Genomic DNA, 20302 nt, shown 5'->3' on the forward strand with positions numbered 1-20302 from the left:
TGTGTTTCTCCACATCAAAGTACAGAATGTATATATACTGAGGATGATAAGGAAGTGGTTGTTGGTTTTAGGTTATAGAGGGCGTTCTTTTACACAATGTGAAACTGGAACACAATAAGATGTTCAAAGTTATTTTCATTTTCATTTCTAGTATGGCGACTTTTTCATACTTAACCAACATGGTTAATGAGGTGGAAAAGAAAAGACATGAGACAATACTTGTTAAGCTTTCATGTTTGCCTTTAACTATGTGTGTGAGAGATGTGTGGTTTGGGTTGCTGAGTAAAAATTGTAGGATGAGGCTATGGAACAAGTAAAATATCATATATAGGTGATAATTTACTCTTTATTCCGAGAAAAGGTTGCATGAATAAAATAAATATGAGTTTCCTAAAATGTCCAGTTTACATGAAGATAAAATGTTTGATGTGTGGCTGCTTCTCCAGGTTTATCTGCCTTATTGACACCATATCACAGAAGATACCATAAAGATACGATTTTAGAAAGAAGGTTGCAGTCTACCTAATAGTCGTTTCTGAAAATGACTACAGTGATCCCTCGATTAGCACGGTCTCGATTAGTGCGAAATGCTACAACACGGTTTTTCACAAAATATTAATTAAAAAATACTCCACGGTTTTTTTTGCTATACCACGGTTTTTCCCACCCGATGACGTCATACGTCATCACCAAGAGTCACTTCTCTGTCTCTTTCTCTTTCTTTCCTGTCACTATGCTTCAATCATTTTCTCATTTCTCTTTTTTCTCCCCTTTTTTCTATCATTTCTCTCTCTCTTTCTTCCTCTCTCACACTCTTATTCCTTGTGTGAGGCAACATAAATGTTTACATTGTGTCCAGAGTAATTCCAGTCTTGAAATTGGACAGCAGATGGACACCTGGGGATTATAATTCATGTGATCTGAAAACCCAATTCGGGATGTTCGATTTTGACATTCCAAGCAGTTTCGGATTTGATAGGCTAAAAACTAATTTGAGGAAGGGCTTGTCGTCCTTGGGGCTGGACAGAGCAGCTGAGCCCAAAGCAGCCTTTTTAAAAAATAAACTACACATTTCTTCAACAATTAACTCTCCCAAATCTACTTTTATGAGGGCAGCAGCAGCGGTAGCTGCATTTTTATGGTTCCCTGTGCCCCCTCTTTCGGACGTTGCTGTCCCAAGAACTCCTCTTTTCATTTGACCCCCCCCTCCACTAAATGGAATGTGTCACCAGCAGAGATTTCGTTGGGAGACGGGAGACACGCGCAGGATCCCCCCTTCCCCAGCAGTCATTTTCTTCCCCACGTAGCAAGGTCTCTTTCTAGGGATCTGTGTGCTTTCTTTTGTTGATTTTCCAAACTGGTAACTAGTTGGGGAGCTGTTGGGGAGGGCTCTGCCGGGAAGGCCTCTCAGCTGCAGAGCCGAATGGGGGCGGAGGCAACAGCGGAGCCCGGCGCTGGGGCCATGCGAGGCTGTTCATCCAGGGGGGCGTGGACTGGCAAGTCGCCCTCCTTTCTCTCTCTTTCTCAAGATCGCTTGCTGCTTGCCTATTGCAGCGAAGGAGGCGAAGCAAGGCTCCAAGCTGCAAAGCGGCAAGCGGCAAGCGATCTTGGGGATTCCCCTTTGCCTGGGCGGCGGGAAGACCAAGGGAAGGTTCCTTCAGCCGCCCAACACCTGATCCGCTCCGCAGCGCGGCAGCAGCGAGGAGCCGAAGATGGGGTTTCCCCTTTGCCTTTACCCCATCTTCGGCTCCTCGCTGCTTCCGCGCTGCGGAGCAGATCAGCTGTTGGGCGGCTGAAGGAACTTTCCCTTGGTCTTCCCCGCCGCCCACACGCAAACTCCACCATCTGCGCATGTGCGGCCATGAAAAAAATGGCGCACATGCGCAGATGGTGGTTTTTACTTCCGCATCCAGTATAACACGGAAATCGGTTAGCGCGGGAGGTCTTGGAACGTAACCCCCGCGCTAACCGAGAGATCACTGTACTACCCTTTCGGCTGAAGACTAAACTTTTGCCTTGAAAGCGTAAAAATATAGGGCACTCTGGTGAAGTGATTGTAGGTAGATGGGAAATACCTGGGAGACAAAACAGAGAGACATTGCTGAGAATGTGGTCAGATAAGAGTCAGAAAAGCTCATAGACAGGCAGAGCAAGAGACCCTCCCTAGTTTCTTGGGATGTAAAGGAGATGGGAGAGAATTCAGCTTTCAGACTTACATGATCCTGTCCATGTAGCCTTATTTTAAAAAGTGGAATTAATTTATCTGGTTCACTTGGTGGGGATGATAGATAATGCAATAAAACTGGATTGTATGATGTGTCTATTATTTATATGTGTTTCTTTGTTATTTGTTTCAAAAATTCAATATTTTTTTAAAAAAAACTCAGCGAAGGGAATGTGTAGCATTTCCAAATCTCCTCCTCCTCCTCCTCCTCCTCCTCCTCCTCCTCCTCCTCCTCCTCCTCCTCCTCCTCCTCCTTGGGAAGTGTTTAGCAACTGCGTGTTCTCCGTTGGGCATCTTGGGATGATTGGCAGATTCTCTCCAAGGGCTCATGGTGCCTTTAATTCGATCTGAACAATTTGGGGACAACCTGCCTTTGGGTCTCGCCCATTCTAATCACCTGTAAGGGGTTGGACAGCGAGACCTCCCACATGCATGGCATGGCTGGGATCCCGGTGAGGGCGCGGCCCCTTCACCCGGATCAGCATGGAGCTACGCCCATAGTTGCCCCGGAAGTTTTTGTGACATCATTTCCGCCCCGGAAGTAATTCAGTTGACCTCTGTGGGTCCATGTTAGGTTGAATTAAATTAATTAAATATTAATTAATTTTAATTAATAAAAATGACCCACTTTTAAATGCAGCTCTGTGTCTGCGTCGTTATTCTGCCTTTGCAGCAATTGGCAGCCCTATAGGTTATCCCTTATGAACACTTTTATTTTTGCATTCTGCTGGTTGGCTTCCACAACTGTATGGCAAATTAGTGAAGTCTACTTGTTACCTTTTGAGCGCATTCACAAGAAAGACTGGTCATGACTAAATAAACTGACCTATTTAATCTTCTTTTTCGCATTGGTTAAAATCCTACATAAAGCTAAATACATGCCTTTAATTCCAGTGAGATTTTAAATGGCCTAATTATAGTTGGAATTGCTATCCTTTAAAGTAATCTAATAAGGAATTTGAGAATCAGGACCTAGTAACTATGATATTAAATATGTTTATATTATAATGGCATGTTCTCACAATGTCTTTGAGATTATATGGGGCCTTCCATATTCCATGCTAGTTTCTTAGATTTGTATGCCACCCTGAGTCTTCGGAGAGGGGCGGCATACAAATCTAACAAATTATTATTATTATTATTTGTTGTGGTTCAGCCTGAGGCAGATCAAAGACCAGCTACGTCTCTGCTGGCTCCATGCCCGGAAGAGGCTGACAGCGAAGAGGAGGGGTCTGAGCAGTCGGACGGGGGAGAGTACAGTCAGGAATGTGACGAGGAAGAACAGCATGGGAGCCCCGGGGAGGGGCTCTCCCCAGCCAGTAGCTTGGAGTCTTTGGAGTCATTAAGTGACGAAGCACAAGTTGCCATTAACATGCGACAGAGACGTTTAGATAAAAGGAAGGATCAATTGAAGAAATATTATCAGCATTGAATAAGGAACACCAGGGCTTGGGTGTGGTCCTCATTAGCAGGGAAGGGTTTATGAGGCAGGCAAACTCTTGAAGCCATGTGGAGTGTTATCAGTTTGGAGTTGCTGTAACCTGCATTGTTTCTCGGCGTCTCTGTTCCTGGCTTGTGGCCCAGCAGTCTTGAAGACCCGTGGGAGGTGTATGTCTTTTATCTACAGCCTCGTCTTGGCAGCAAGAATCCTATATTGATGCATGGACAATTGCCTTCGTGTATATATTTGGAGTTCCAGTGTTTTCCTGCTTTGTAAGGACATTTTCTGTTAGCTTCGTTTCTCTTGAACATTACAAAACTGTATTCGAATTTTACCGGTGTGTCTGGCTTATCTTTTTGGGTTGGTCATAGCTTCCGGAGTGACCCAGACAGAACAGTATTATTATTATTATTATTATTATTATTATTATTATTATTATTATTATTATTATTATTATTGTTGTTGTTGTTGTTGTTTTTGTTATTGTTGTTATTGTTTTTATTGTTCCTATTAAGATAATTTTAATGTTGTTGGTGAACAATGCTGAGATGAATACAAAAAGGAAGGGGTTTTTTTGGGAACAGGAATGTTTTGAGAATGGAACCTGCTCTCTGTGGCTAAGATAAATCTTTGGTTTATCTTCCAAATCGATTCATTTATTCACATAGCTGTGCTATCAAAGAAAACTTCCTTTTGGTAATGTGATCTGAGAGTAAGGAAAGAAATGTTTACAGAACTAAGATTGCCAGTTTGCAACAATGCCACCAAAAAACAAATGACATTTGCTATTCAAGAAGTGATATTTCTTCTTGTTTAGACCCTACTGTAATTGGCATTCAGTTATACCTGTGTGCAAGAAAGGTCTACAAAACACCTTAGGACTCTGTGCTGCTATAAATAATAAAACAACTCTGTTCTTGCTTCCTTCCTGTTGCCTTTACCCACAGCTGCAATTCTACTGCTTTAGTCCATAATTAATTTTTTTTCTTTAAGAAGAAGAATCTTCAAAACTATATTTTATGATGGAAGGATCAAAAGGTAGATTGGTATGGAATGGAGGTGAATGGAAATAAATGCAAAATAACAAAGAAGTCATTTAAAGTGTCAGGTAAATATAGAAGAAGCAGATTAAACGCATCATAAGAATATTTATTTATTTATTTATTTATTTATTTATTTATTTATTTATTTATTTATTTATTTATTTATTTGTTTGTTTGTTTATTTATTTATTTATATGCCGCCCCTCTCCGTAGACTTGGGGCGGCTAACAACAGTAATAAAAACAGTATATACATTGGAGGACAGGACTCTGTCAAGGAACTTGGAGTATTCATATCTAATGAGATAAGTGTCAGAGCCCACTGTAACAACATTGCCAAAAATGCACTAAGAGTTATCAATCTAATTTTGCATAGCTTTTTCTCAGGCAATATTAATCTACTAACCAGAGTTTACAAAAAATTGCTACACCAATTCTTGAATACAGCTCACCTGCTTGGAACCCACACTGCATATCAGATATCAATATAACAGAGAGTGTCCAAAAATATTTCACAAGAAGAATCCTCCATTCCTCTGCTCGCAACAGAATACCTTATTCCACCAGACTTGAAATTTTGGGCTTAGATAGCCTAGAACTTTGTCGTCTTGGATCGGACCTAAATATAGTTCATAAAATCATTTATCACAATGTCCTACCTGTCAACGATTTCTTCAGCTTCAACCGCAACAATACATGAGCACACAATCGATTCAAACGTAATGTAAACCTAATGTTTCCTCCCAGGAGATTCCTACAGAGGTCCCATGGACGCTTCTCCCTGCCTTTTCCGGCCCTGTTTCCTCCCAGGAGATTCCCCCCCCCTTTGCCCATTAAATGTTATGTATGGATGTGACTGAGTTAATTGACTGCTTTTTAATGTAATGGGATTTTAGCTTATAGCTTTAACTAATTAGAGTTGTATTCATATTGTTTTTTTTGTTGTATTCTGTGAGCCGCCCTGAGTCTTTGGAGAAGGGCAGCATACAAGTCTAATAAATGATAATAATAATAATTCCTAGAGAGGCCCCACGGAGGCTTCTCCCTGCCTTTTCCGGCCCTGTTTCCTCCCCGAGTGTGTGTGTGTGTGTGTGTGTGTGTGTGTGTGTGTGACGCTCTGACCTCTCCTTCTTTTTCTCCTCCAGGAGCGGTTACAGTTTTGGAGGGTCGGGTTCGTAAGTGGAAAATGGGTTGTGAGAAGAGGCAAAATAATCTTGAACACCCGGTTCGTATCTAGAAAAGTTTGTACGTATGGGCATTCGTAGGTAGAGGTACCATTGTATATCCATCTCTCTGTTCTAATTTCTCCCCAAATGCTTAACAAAAGTCAAGAACACTCCTTGACTTCTTTCTTCCGAGCAGTGCGTGAAAAGATTGTGAGCTTGCTGGTATAGTGTCCTCTCACTCCCTCTACGTTTATCATACCACATGTCTTGCAGATAAACTCATAGAAAAATAGAAACATAGAAGACTGACGGCAGAAAAAGACCTCATGGTCCATCTAGTCTGCCGTTATACTATTTCCTGTATTTTATCTTACAATGGATATATGTTTATCCCAGGCATGTTTAAATTCAGTTACTGTGGATTTACCAACCACGTCTGCTGGAAGTTTGTTCCAAGCATCTACTACTGTTTCGGTAAAATAATATTTTCTCACGTTGCTTTTGATCTTTTCCCCAACTAACTTCAGATAACTCCTCTTGTAGTCAATCCCCTGCCTCATATCATCTCGGACAAATTCTTGTCCAGCCTTTATTTGAAAAGATTGAATGATGATGTCTGCATGCACAGAAGGAAAAAGCCAGAATTTTTTTTTAATTTTTTTTTTAAAGGTGGTGGTGCCCACGAACCAGCATTTACCTAACCGGATCCATGACATCATTGTGACATCACCAGCAGATTGCTACCAGTTCGAGTGAACTGGACAGAACCAGGAGGAACCTACCTCTGAAACACTGGATACATAGCACAGATGAATGACAACAACAAAAGAACCAATAACAAGACGGTTTTCAACAGGATTTATTTTCTTCTGCTTTCTGGAAATAAACTCCCATTTCATTTGAGATAAATATCCACAGTAACTGAATTTCATTTAGCTGGCAGGCTCAGTGTTTTTATGTGAACTCAGTATGGTGGTTTTAGTCAAAGGCATCTGGAGGGAAAAGGCTGGAAACCATAATGAATGAATATAATAAAAAAAGAATGCCAGCATCAAACAATAATTCTATAAACTGCCTTGTATAACACTCTTTATCCAATTAGAATATTTATGTGTCAGAAGGGTGTAGACACCAGGATACTGAGACTCTCCACAATTTCTGCCAAAGGAAACGATGGCTCTTTGTTTCCCTTTGCATATCAAAGGACCACCAGAATCACCCTGCACAAGGGAGAAAAAGGGGTGGGAGAAGAGAGATTTTGCATTATTTGCAGATGTTGTATTTTATTTATTTATTTGTAAAGTCTCTATGTTGCTCATCTGGCTGCTACAGCGACTCTATATGCTTCTCTCTTTTAAGGGACAATGATAATATACAATAATGAAGGATTCATGTCATTGCCATCTCCTGGTTAGACTACTATATTTATTTATTTATCTATTTATTTATCTATTTATTACTGCTTACAGTCATGAGAATAAATACCAATAATATAACAGACAAGAGCGATAAATACAAAACCAGTATAATTTTATACCCCTAAAAGAAACATATATACACTAACTAATTCACGATCCCAGGCTCGCTGGAAAAGCCTGATCTTACTAGCCTTTCCCAAAGGCTAGTAGGGAAGGGATAATGCAAATTTCTGGGGGCAGTTGGTTCCAAAGGGTTGGAGCTGCCACAGAAAAGGCTCTTCCTTGTGGCCCCACCAACCGATATTGTTTGTCAGATGAGACCTGGAGAAGGCCAACTCTGTGCGTCCTGATTGGTCGTAGGGAAGTATGAGGTAGTAGGCGGTCCCGTAAATTGCCTGGTCCTAAGCCATGTAGGCCTTTAAAGGTAATAACCCACACTTTGAATTGTGTCTGGAGACCAATTGGTACCTAATACACCTCGCAGAGGGATGGAGTTATATAGGTGTTCCTTGGTATCCTACTATAGCTCGCGCGATTGCATTTTGAACCAGCTGTAGTCTCCGAACGCGTTTCAAGGGCGGAAAAGTATAATGTCTGATCGGCACATTTTCATGAGTCTTCGGAGAGGGGCGGCATACAAATCTAATAAATTGAATTGAATTGAATTCATGCCTGGGCGTGGATTGGTTAGAAACTCAGTTGTTAAGAGAATCTTGCTTCTCTGCCACCACTCCTCCACTGTCTTTGCTTGTGAGACGGTCGCAAAAGGGGGTCATGTGACCTCAAGATACAGCAACGGTCATAAATATGAATTGGTGGCCATGTATTGATCACATGATCAAAGGGGTGGACGTCTTCGTGACGTCAAAGCTCCGCCCATGGAATTCCCTATTGGGATTCCCCACCTCCTTTCCTGCCTCCAGATCGGCCAAAAACGCTGCCGCCGATCGCAAAAACGGCGCTCTGCTGAGTGGCGGCGCCCGGCTGTAACCTTATGAAACAGCCGGTTGCTTCTCGGCAGACTCCAGAACCCAAACCCGAACCTGAAAAGTTCAGGTTCGAGTTCGGGAGAACGCCAAGAAGCCCCCCGGCTGTTTTAAAAGGTGACAGCCGGGCGGCGGCGCCCAGTGGAGCACCATTTTATTTATTTATTTATTTATTATTTGGATTTGTATGCCGCCCCTCTCCGAAAACTCGGGGCGGCTCACAACAAGTGAAAAGACAATCAATACATAATCCAATTCATTAAAATATTATAAATTTAAGAAAAACCCCTATACTAACATACACACACACAAGCATACCATATATAAATTCAACGTGCCCAGGGGAGGATGTTTAGTTTCCACATGCCTGACGGCAAAGGTGGGTTTTGAGGAGTTTACGGAAGGCAGGAAGAGTAGGGGCAGTTCTGATCTCCGGGGGGAGTTGGTTCCAGAGAGCCGGTGCCGCCACAGAGAAGGCTCTCCCCCTGGGGCCCGCCAACCGACATTGTTTAGTTGACGGGACCCGGAGGAGGCCCACTCTGCGGTGGGTTCATAAGCCGAAAAAAGTTCGTAAGAAGAGGCAAAAAATTTCTGAACCCCGGGTTCGTATCACGAGGGGTTCATATCACGAGGTACCACTGTATAAGGTTTTCTTGGTTTATAGAAAAATGTATAAAGAAAGAAGGAAGCACTTTGGCAATTTAATGGTTAATAAGTTAGAAATATAATTGGTATTGTACTTTTTGAAGAAACATTAAGGAGGGAATTTAATTAAAAGAGAATGTATGTAACTGGAAGACAAAATTAGAAAAAAAACGTTTGCAACTTTTTTGATGATTGATATTAGTTACTAACAAAATACTGTACTTTATTCATGGAAAATTAGATGGTACACTGTATTGTTTGAATGTATGTTGAGACAAATTTTTTAAAAAAATTTAACCCCCCCCCAGTCGTTCCTTAATCCGTCCCTCCATTCATTTCATTCTTTCTCCTTCCCTGCCTCCCTGCCTCCCTCCCTTCCTTCCTGCCTCCATTTCTCCTCCCTCCCTCCCTTCCTTCCCTCCTTCCTTCCTTCCTCTCCACTTCTCTCGTTCCCTCCCTCTCTTTCACTTTTCTTTCTTTCTCTCCACTTCTCTCTCTCTTTTTCCTCTTTTCCCTTTCTCTCATTGTTTCCCTCCAGGACTCTCTCATTTCTGTGTATCTCTCCTTCTCCCCCCTTCTCTCTCTCATTTGTTTCTCCTTCCTTTTTGCTCTCATTTCTCTCACTTTCATTTCTGTTTTTCTCTCTCTTTCCTCTCCCTTTTTCTTTCTCTCCCTTCTCTCTCATTTGTTTCCCCTCTTCTCCCTCTCTCATTCTCTCTCTCTCTCTCTCAATCTTTCTCTCATTTTCCTCTATTTTCTCTCCCTCATTAGAAAAATAGAAACATAGAAACATAGAAGACTGACGGCAGAAAAAGACCTCATGGTCCATCTAGTCTGTATGTTTTTCCCAGGCATGTTTAAACTCAGTTACTATGGATTTACCAACCACGTCTGCTGGAAGTTTGTTCCAAGGATCTACTACTCTTTCAGTAAAATAATATTTTCTCATGTTGCCTTTGATCTTTCCCCCAACTAACTTCAGATTGTGTTCCCTTGTTCTTGTGTTCACTTTCCTATTAAAAACAATTCCCTCCTGAACCTTATTTAACCCTTTAACATATTTAAATGTTTCGATCATGTCCCCCCTTTTCCTTCTGTCCTCCAGACTATACAGATTGAGTTCATTAAGTCTTCCCTGATACGTTTTATGCTTAAGACCTTCCACCATTCTTGTAGCCCGTCTTTGGACCCATTAAATTTTGTCAATATCTTTTTGTAGGTGAGGTCTCCAGAACTGAACACAGTACTACAAATGTGGTCTCACCAGCGCTCTATATAAGGGGATCACAACCTCACTCTTCCTGCTTGTTATACTTCTAGCTATGCAGCCAAGCATCCTACTTGCTTTTCCTACCGCCCGACCACACTGCTCACCCATTTTGAGACTGTCAGAAATCACTACCCCTAAATCCTTCTCTTCTGAAGTTTTTGCTAACACAGAACTGCCAATGCAATACTCAGATTGAGGATTCCTTTTCCCCAAGTGCATTATTTTACATTTGGAAACATTAAACTGCAGTTTCCATTGCTTTGACCATTTATCTAGTAAAGCTAAATCATTTACCATATTACGGACCTCTCCAGGAATATCAACCCTATTGCACACTTTAGAGTCATCGGCAAATAGGCAAACCTTCCCTACCAGACCTTCCCCTATGTCACTCACAAACATATCAAAAAGAATAGGACCCAGAACAGACCCTTGTGGCACACCGCTTGTAACCTGACTCTGCTCAGAATACTCGTCATTAACAATAACTCTCTGATGTCTACGCTTCAGCCAGCTTGAACTCCACTGAACTATCCAGGGATTAAGTCCAATCTTCACTAATTTATCTATCAGCTCTTTATGTGGAACTGTATCAAAGGCTTTGCTGAAGTCCAGATAGGCAATATCCACGGAACCACCTTGATCCAACACCTTTGGGACATAATCAAATAAATCAATGAGATTAGTCTGACATGATTTGCCTTCAGTAAAGCCATGCTGATTTGGGTCCAATAAGTTATTTTTGTTTAGGTGCTGATTTATCCTCTTTTTGAGTAGAGTCTCCATCATTTTAACTATAACTGATGTCAAGCTAACTGGCCTGTAGTTACCAGTTTCTTCTCTACTGCCCTTCTTGTGGATAGGCACAACACTGGCCATTCTCCAATCCTCAGGAACATTTCCTGTTAACAGGGATTGGTTAAACAAATCAGTCAGGGGGGTAGCAATGACAGATCTGAGTTCTTTAAGAACTCTGGGGTGAATGCCATCTGGACCCATTGCCTTATTTATCTTTAATCGTTCAAGTTCTTCTAAGACATCGGCTTTTAAGATCACTGGAGCTGAATCCGTACAGCTGGAAGCAATGTTATATCCCTCTATAGTATTATCCCTCTATAGTATATTATTTCTTTCCCTCCATCATTTTCTCATTTCACTCCCTTTCTCTCTCTCATTCCCTCTCCCTCAAACTCCACCACTCTTTGCCTCTTTACTTCGCGCAGCCAGCAGCAGTGTGTAGAAGGGGGGAAAATGTGCGGACATCGCTCCGGTCCCTTCAGCCCGGAGATGGTGGCCGGGGGCTCCGTGTGCCTCTTCTTTCCAGAGCGGCACCCCCGCCAAGAAGAAAGACTGTATGGAGGATTGGCATGGGTGGGTGTGGTCTGGATAGCTGGAGCAAATTGGTGGGGCTCTGACCCACGGGAGTTTCTTCCTGCCTGACAGCTTGGTTGCCAGTTGAAGCTGTCAGGTGGGGAGAAACAATTTTGTTTTTGGGTGCAGAGCCACACAGCCGCGCAGCCGCACACATTACAGGAAACAGTGGTCCCATGTAGAGCGTGTTGCAATAATCAAAGCTAACTTTGGAACTGTGTCTCCACTTGAAAAAGAATACTCTACGAAACTAGACTTACATTCCTGGATTTTCGCTGATTTTTTGCTTCCGCGCATGCGCCTGAGCCCCGCCTGCATGCACGTGCCTGCCAGCCGCCCATCTATACCCGCCACCCATCCCGGTAAACTGAGGCAAGTGCGGTCCCTCATTGGTTGGGATCATGAGTTGAGGACTGGCTGTACTTAAAAAAAAAAGAATCATCACATACTATAATACTGTCAATCTGGAAGGATATATTATTCCAGATATTTTTGTGATTGAATTTATGATGGGAAGATTTTACTAATGTTACAGTTGAAGGCTTTGATTTCTTAGAATACTAGAGGCATGCAGGTACGATTACTCATTCGTTCAAATTCTGCTTTCAGTATACTATTTTTGAGTTTCAAACATTCAGAGCAGGTAGATGGATATACTTACAGCACATGCGTCCTTGCCTCCTTTCTTGTCACCAGCACAGACCATATTCATTGTCACTCGATGGAGGTGATAATAGTGCTCTCGATCATTGCAGGTGCTTCTTGCAATGACAGTGACATCAACTTCACGGAGGACCTCTGATGGTATTGTAGATTCACTCTCATTAACCCCCCAGCCAGCTACCAGGCACTGCGTTCCTTCCTTAAGGTCACCATGCGCCCACTTGACGATGACGACGTTCTTGTTAAGTTTTGCTTCTTTATCAAGCTTAAATGAGACAAGAGGGAAGGTCAAAAAGATTAATCTTTACATTAATAGTCAATATGGTGTGTAATGCATCACATGTTAGACTTGCAACTTGGAGAGTTCCCTATCTCAGCCTGACCTACATTGCAATATTGTGCAGACTCAATGGGTCCGAGAAGCAACATTTATACCATCTGAGCTGCTTCCAATAAAAACAAACCATAATAGGAATAGTAACAACATTAATACTTTGAACGTATGGGTAATTTTACACCTGCTGATAATTTATATAGAAATAAGAATTCCTCCCTCTTGCTCTCCATCTCTGAAATGAAAGAGAAAAGCAATTAATTAATTGCTATTAATCCAATAAAAATAATAATAACATTTCCAACATATTAGTGTGAGAATATTCTTTATTTCACTACTGCCATTGTCAGTGGTGATTCCTATGGGCCCCAACTGTCAGGGTCCTCTTATGGGCTGCTTGCCAACCCTTTGAAGTAGGCCAGATCAACAACACGAATAAATAATTGTTTCTTCTTCGCTTCCTTTCTCAAGGCTAGAGCTAAATCTCATGTATTTAGCTGCTTTCTGCAAGGGTATGTATATCTGTGTCAAGGCTTCCTACATCCAATTCCTAGGAATGGAAAAACCCTTGGCTCCATAGATTCAGAGAAAAGGTACTTTTACTATGAGGGAACCAAATGCAAAAAGTTTCAGGCAAGATCTGAGGCAAAACATAAAGCAGCAAATTGAAACAAACTGTAGAGCTCAACCCCCTTTTAGCTAGGTAACTCTGGCTCTGCATACCAAAGTTAGAAGAAATGACCTTGGAGAGATAAGCAAAGCCCAGACTGCAGTTGCAAAACTGTAATGAAAAATTCTCCACTGACCCCACCCCTATGACAGCTAGCAGCAGGCTAGCTGACATTCGGCCCCTCATTAAAGAGGTTTTAGACATATAATGTTCCCTCGATTTTCACAGGGGATGCATTCTGAGACTGCCCGCGAAAGTCAAATTTCCGCAAAGTAGAGATGCGGAAGTAAATACACAATCTTTGGCTATGAACAGTATCACAAGCCTTCCCTTAACACTTTAAACCCCTAAATTACAATTTCCCATTCCATTAGCAACCATTTAGATTATTACTCACCATGTATATTTATTAAAGGTTATTAAAAAAATATTTATTAAAGGCAGACGAAAGTTTGGCGATGACATATGATGTCATCGGGCAAGAAAAACCATGGTATAGGAAAAAAACCTGTGAAGTATTTTTTTAATTAATATTTTTTTAAACCGTGGTATAGACTTTTCGTGAAGTTCGAACCCGCGGAAATCGAGGGAACACTGTACATATAAAATTTATACAATTAAAACAAACAACACATCTCAACAATGATCTCAACAATCTCCAATCCAGGTAGTCCTCAACTTTCAACCATTTGTTTAGCTGGTTTAGATTATGATGGCACTCAAAAAAAGTGACCAGTTCTCATACTTATGTCCATTGAAGCACCACTGTCGTCATATGATCAACATTTGTTCCCTTGGCAAATGGCATGGATTTCTATGATGGTCTAAGGTGCGTGGCCGTGCGGCTGCGCATCCAAAAATGAACTGCAGTGCAGTGTTTTCCAACGCTATGGAGCAGGATGCCGTTTCTCCCCACCTGACAGCTGCAACCAGCAGTGCCAGATCTGCCCCTCCCAAGACCGGATTCCCCACAGCAGCGCCTGCCCGCCTGCCCACATTGCAGAGTCTGTGGTGGCATACTAAGGGCATGTGATTGCTATTAGCAGCTTTCCTAGTTGGCTTCTGACCAGCAGAGTCAGTAGAGGGAAGCTGGATTTGAATGTTTCACTTAACACCTGCAATGATTAACTTAATAACCATAGCAAAAAAAAAGTCATAAAATTTGCCATGAGTTATTTAACAACCACCTCACTTATAAATAGAAGTTCCAATCCCAAATATGGTTGTAAGTTAAGGACTCCCTGTACCCATAAAGAAAAGGAGAAACCATCCTTTACATGTATATTATTTATGTATATCCTTTAGAATGTACCTGAAGAAGCTTAATGTCATTCTCCCTTGTGACACTATCATAGCACGGGTGAGGAATGTTCCTTTTAACTCTGAAAACTTGCTTTGTTGAGTCTTTTTCTGAATGAATTCCAAGAATAACTTCAGTGCGATCTGTTCTAAAAAGGAAAGACAATAAAATAAAAATTGAGTAAAGTTCATTTCTAGCAAGTATAAGATGTTATAATCTCAGCTGAAGGATATTAAGTTTCATGATTAGGCAGTTCTATATTCTGTGTTTCTTCAGAAATAAATTCTACTGTATTTAACATTGTTTATATCCTGGCACATTAATTTAAGATTTGGAGACAGCAAGTTTTACTTTAATTTTTATTGCAGTATTATTTCAACAGTGAAAGTTAATATATATATTGTCAGAAGATGCAAAATACTTTCAATGTCCTATTTCTGGCTACGTTAGGGGGTGGGCAGCAGGCAGGATGGGGTGGAACGCTGTTCCACCAGTGGAAATGTATTTATTTATTGGATTTGTATGCCGCCCCTCTCTGAGGACTTGGGGTGGCTCATAATATAAATGAAGCTGTGTGCCCAGCTCCAGTTGACCATCCCAGGGGGTGCATTTCTTCCCCCCTCTTTTCTCAACAGCTGATTGCCACCCATTTGCCTAGCTACCCAGACTGAGGCAGGTTGTGACCCAGGAAGGAGAGTGCAGGAAACGCGAAGCAAATTGTCATCCCAGAGAGCGACACTGGGGAGGTTGTAAATCAAGGACCTAACAGTTCACTTGAATGATGATGATCGTTCTAGCCACTCCCACCTAGTCATATGGCTGGCAAGCCACTCCTACCCAGTCACAGGACCATCAAGCCGCACCCACAAAATAAGCCACACCCACAGTGTGTCAGTAAAACTTTGACTGCCCATTACTGGCTACGTTCAATAACAAATTACGTGAACGTTCACAGCTATATAATGGATATTCTAGAGGTGGACAATCAAAGGGAAGACAAATTATATGCCAATAACACCAATAATGTGCACGGAGGTTTGTGTTATTAATGTCATGCTTAACTTTACATGGAAAAGAAATATTGGGAAAGGGATTTTGAGAAAATAGAAAAATTCTCTAATACCATCTATGAAAATTGATTCCAATTTCTGACTAATAAGTATGCCAGCACAATCTTGTCTCCTATTTTGACCAGGTTTTCATCTGGTTATAGCCTGACCATCTAAACAAGATTTGGGAAGTGGGAGTGAGGTCAAAATTATTCCTTTTGGATTTTATGATCATGGAATTCAAATCAAAACCCACAGTAACTGAATTAAACATGCATGGTATAAACATATATCCACCCTAAGATAAAATACAAGAAATAGTATAAGGGCAGACTAGATGGACCATGAGGTCTTTTTCTGCCGTCAATCTTCTATGTTTCTATGAATTAGGAAAAAAGTATCAGGAATACATATTTTCTTCTCTTTTAATTCCTTTTCTGTCTCCCCAGCTTTTTTAGTATTTTCAATCTCTTTTTGTACATATTTATTGTACTGAGAAATTCTAGTAACACACACACAGACATGTACATACAATCCAAGGTTATCTACGGTTGACCTATCCAGATTCCTAAGAGGTCAGTAAGGGGCGACTACAAGTGCACTAGAGTGCCTTCCGTCCCCTGTCCTATTGCTCTCCTATACCTTTCTTCTATTCCTATATCTCTTCTTCTATTCTTTCATTGATATGTTGTATTCTTATATCTTCTTTTCAATTCTTTCTTAGATATATTTTACAATGAGTATCTCGTCTATAACCTTCTTCATGTATTTTTCTGTGTGTGTGTGTATGTATGTGTGTGTGTGTATATATATATATATATATATATATATATATATATATATACACACACATACATACATACATATATATGTCACATGTTTAAGCTGAATTTGAAAATTAAGGGAGACTAGGATAGATCTATTTCGGCCTTATTTTGGCCTCATCAGCTAGCCATACCCACTGGGACTTGAACCTGCAACCTTTGCCTTGTAAGGCAGAGAATTATCCTCTAGGCTACAATATCCAATCCCTTCAGCTCTGTACCAGGGAAGGGTTACATTTTGTGTCGAATCACCCTGGTATATTGAAGGAACATCACAGCTCCTTTTTTGCCTCTCGGCCCAACCCAGGGCCATTTCCAAGGCAGTTAATACATATATATATATACATACACACTCAAAATATTACACGGGGAAAACCCGAACTCAGAACAATCTACATACATATACCCGTGAAAATCGACAAAAACATATATATATATATACATTCAAAGCAAATCTCCACCCCCACACTACATACTAGGAAGAAATGTCAGTTGCTAACATTCCATTTAAAACAACACAAAGATTGGAACTACAGCCTGAAGATGGTGAATGTGATTTCGCCGAAACGTCGCATAGACATGCAAAACATTACACAGGGCAAAACCCGAACTCAGAACAATCTACATATATATATATATATATATATATATATATATATATATATATATATATATATATATATTTGTTTTCGTAAATTTTCACGGGTATATGTATGTAGATTGTTCTGAGTTCGGGTTTTGCCCTGTGTAATATTTTGCATGTTTATGCGACGTTTCGGTGAAATCACATTCACCATCATCAGGCTGAAGTTTCCAAGCTTCGTGCTGTTCCATTTTACAACAGCACGAAGCTTGGAAACTTCAGCCTGATGATGGTACCCTCATTGTGTATTGGACAAAATAAATACATAAATATATATATAAACATACACAAACATAAATTGAATTTCTTTGCTTTGTTGTCACCACTAACATTTATGCCCAGAAGCTGGGATCAGTGAACAATTTACGTGAAAGATTATAACCACCAGAACAATTTTACTTGAGTTGAAACTTTAGGTTTGCTCATCCCTAATTTTCATATTATCTTGAAAAAAATAAAAATAAAACAACATTTTAAAAATAAATAAATAAAAACCTAGGAAAACATCCAAACTTACATTTTGCAGTGAGCTGCTGTTAATACCCAATTTGATTCGATGAGGGTCCCCCCACAAAGCTCTGAGCCAGTAATCTTGGCCATAAAAGGTCTTGAATGTGGAACTGATTCTCTTCCTCCAATGATCTGGGCACAGTCATCTAAATAGAATGAAGAAGCCAAGCTAATCAGGAGTCGCAAAATGCAACTTTAAGTTAATCCATTAGCTAAAGAGGAAAAAGAAGCCAACATAACATGCAAATGTTTCATCATACAAAGTGCTCACAGATTGTGTTATGATGGGGTGTCGCAAACCACATCTGGAGAACACCGGATCAAAGAAGTACACTTCTATTGTGCTTGGTAATAGCTAAATGTAATGATTACTTTTCAGACTTTTGTAAAAAGTGTATTTTTTTGTGTGACATCTTGTGTACTGAATATCTGAATGAATTGTGACATGTGTCTGTAAGAGCATTAGTTCACAACGTTACCGGATAGCCTGACAATCCTATTCTAAAAAGCTAAATGTTCTGCATGACAATAAAGACATTTGATTTAAATATAAACTTAGTTTATTAAATTTAATTTAAACTTTAATTTAAAATTAATTGGTATTTAATTTTAGTACTTCAGCAAATCAGAGTCTCATGAAATGCTTAAAATTAAGTACCAATTAATTTTAAATTAAGAACCAATTAATTTTAAATTAAGAACCAGTTAATTTTAAATTAAAGTTTAAATTAAACTTAATAAACTAAGTTTATATTTAAGTTCACTTTCACCCTTTTTTATATTATCACATGTCTATTTTTCTTCCTATGTATTTGTGTATTGGACAAATGAATAAATTAAAAAAATGTCTTTATTGATGGATACAATGCAAAGTTAGTTAATACTTTTATTTATGTTGTGCTTTATTGAAAGAAATAGAACAGAGAGAACAAGAATGAAGGAGTAATAACAGAGAAAAGATAAGAAGACAAGAATAAAAATTCTCCCTGTTTCTCTCTCCCCCCTTCATCCGATCTTTGTTGAGGAAGATTGATGCTTCTTCTGTTCTCATCTGGGTTTATATTCTCTGCCAACACTTTCCCAATAACCAATTCAATGGCCACATCTCTAATTAGTCAACAGGATGTCAGGACATCTCTGCTGCAGACACTCAAAGGGAAAAAGCAATACAAAGGGAGCAAACTTATTAATTACTGATAAAGGCTATTCACATTGCCCTTATACTTTGAGATTGTGGGTTTCTGATGCAATAATACAAATGCTTAATAATTAAATACTGCAATCCTGCACCATGTCTACAAAAATAACCCCCAATGTTGAAACTCTAGAGAAAGTGCAGAAGAGAGCAACCAGGATGATAAGGGGACTAGAAACTAAAACATATGAAGAACAGTTGCAGGAACTGGGCACGGGCATTCTGGCGAAGAGAATGACCTGGGATGACATGATAACAGTGTTCCAATACCTGAGGGGCTTCAACAGAAGGTGTGTGTGTGTTTCAGGCTGTTTTCCAAGGCACCAGAAGGCCAGACAAGGAATAAGGGATAGAAATCGACCAAGGAGAGATTCAATCTGGAAATATGGAGAAACTTTCTGATGGTGAGAGTGATCAACCAGTGGAACAGCTTGCCTGTGGAAGTTGTGAGAGCTCCACAACTTGAGACTTTCAAAGGGAGATTGGACTGCCATTTATCGGAAATGGTGTAGGGACTCCTGCTTGAGTGGGGGGGTCAGACTAGATGACCTACAAGGTCCCTTCCAACTCTAATAAATCTAAATCTAAATCTAAATCAATTTGTATGCAAGGATAAACCCAACATTTTACTCAAGTTGTCCTTTCCTGATACAATTCTAAACTCTGGTACTATGTGGGTTAGGTGTGATATGGTGTGATATGGTCAAAAGCAAAAATCTCATTAATGTGATACAACTGTGTATTGATGTTAACCACACTTGTCACTTAAAGACCGTGAAGTTGCATGAACAGGACAAAAGATGTTAGATTTGGACTCTTCTGTGTGTAGTTATATGTTTGTGTTTGTGCATGTATATAAAACTATATGCAATACATATTTCCAGAATCTTACAATAGTTGCTTTCCCCCCATTACTCATGGTTTTTCTAGTATCTGTAATAAAACTACCTTCTTAATAACTGTAGCTTTGAATATTTTCTGTGGATCTTCTAAAATGCCAATATCAGTGCAGCCTGAAGATGACCTGAGCTATTTTCTCTTCATCACTGTCCAAATTCAAAGAGAAATCCATACATTTGAAAGAAACTGGGTTTCCCCTTTCATTGATTGTTCTGAAGGGACATTATCAGAAATGAAAAGGAATGAACAACAAAAAAAGTAGTATAATTTAGCACTTACCTCTGGGAATGCCGAGGAGAAAAATCACAACAGTGAACCACAAGCCCATTAGAAGGACCATCTCTGCTTTTTTGTGTTTCTCCACATCAAAGTACAGAATGTATATATACTGAGGATGATAAGGAAGTGGTTGTTGGTTTTAGGTTATAGAGGGCGTTCTTTTACACAATGTGAAACTGGAACACAATAAGATGTTCAAAGTTATTTTCATTTTCATTCCTAGTATGATGACTTTTTCATACTTAACCAACATGGTTAATGAGGTGGAAAAGAAAAGACATGAGACAATACTTGTTAAGCTTTCATGTTTGCCTTTAACTATGTGTGTGAGAGATGTGTGGTTTGGGTTGCTGAGTAAAAATTGTAGGATGA

General features: G+C 40.1%; 1 protein-coding gene across 1 annotated transcript; it reads right to left on the reverse strand.

The window, feature by feature from the left end:
- Positions 1–6747: 6747 nt before the first annotated feature.
- On the reverse strand, positions 6748–20002 carry LOC139159029 (granzyme A-like). Its single transcript, XM_070736378.1, has 5 exons — positions 19931–20002; positions 17564–17702; positions 14543–14678; positions 12225–12491; positions 6748–7093 (listed from the first exon to the last, which is right to left on the reverse strand). Exons 1-5 carry the CDS (start codon positions 19989–19991, stop codon positions 6938–6940), a joined length of 759 nt encoding a protein of 252 aa, XP_070592479.1. The 5' UTR covers positions 19992–20002; the 3' UTR covers positions 6748–6937.
- Positions 20003–20302: the final 300 nt, after the last annotated feature.

This window comes from Erythrolamprus reginae, chromosome 2, assembly GCF_031021105.1.
Source record: "Erythrolamprus reginae isolate rEryReg1 chromosome 2, rEryReg1.hap1, whole genome shotgun sequence".
Classification (NCBI taxonomy): Eukaryota; Metazoa; Chordata; class Lepidosauria; order Squamata; family Dipsadidae; genus Erythrolamprus; species Erythrolamprus reginae.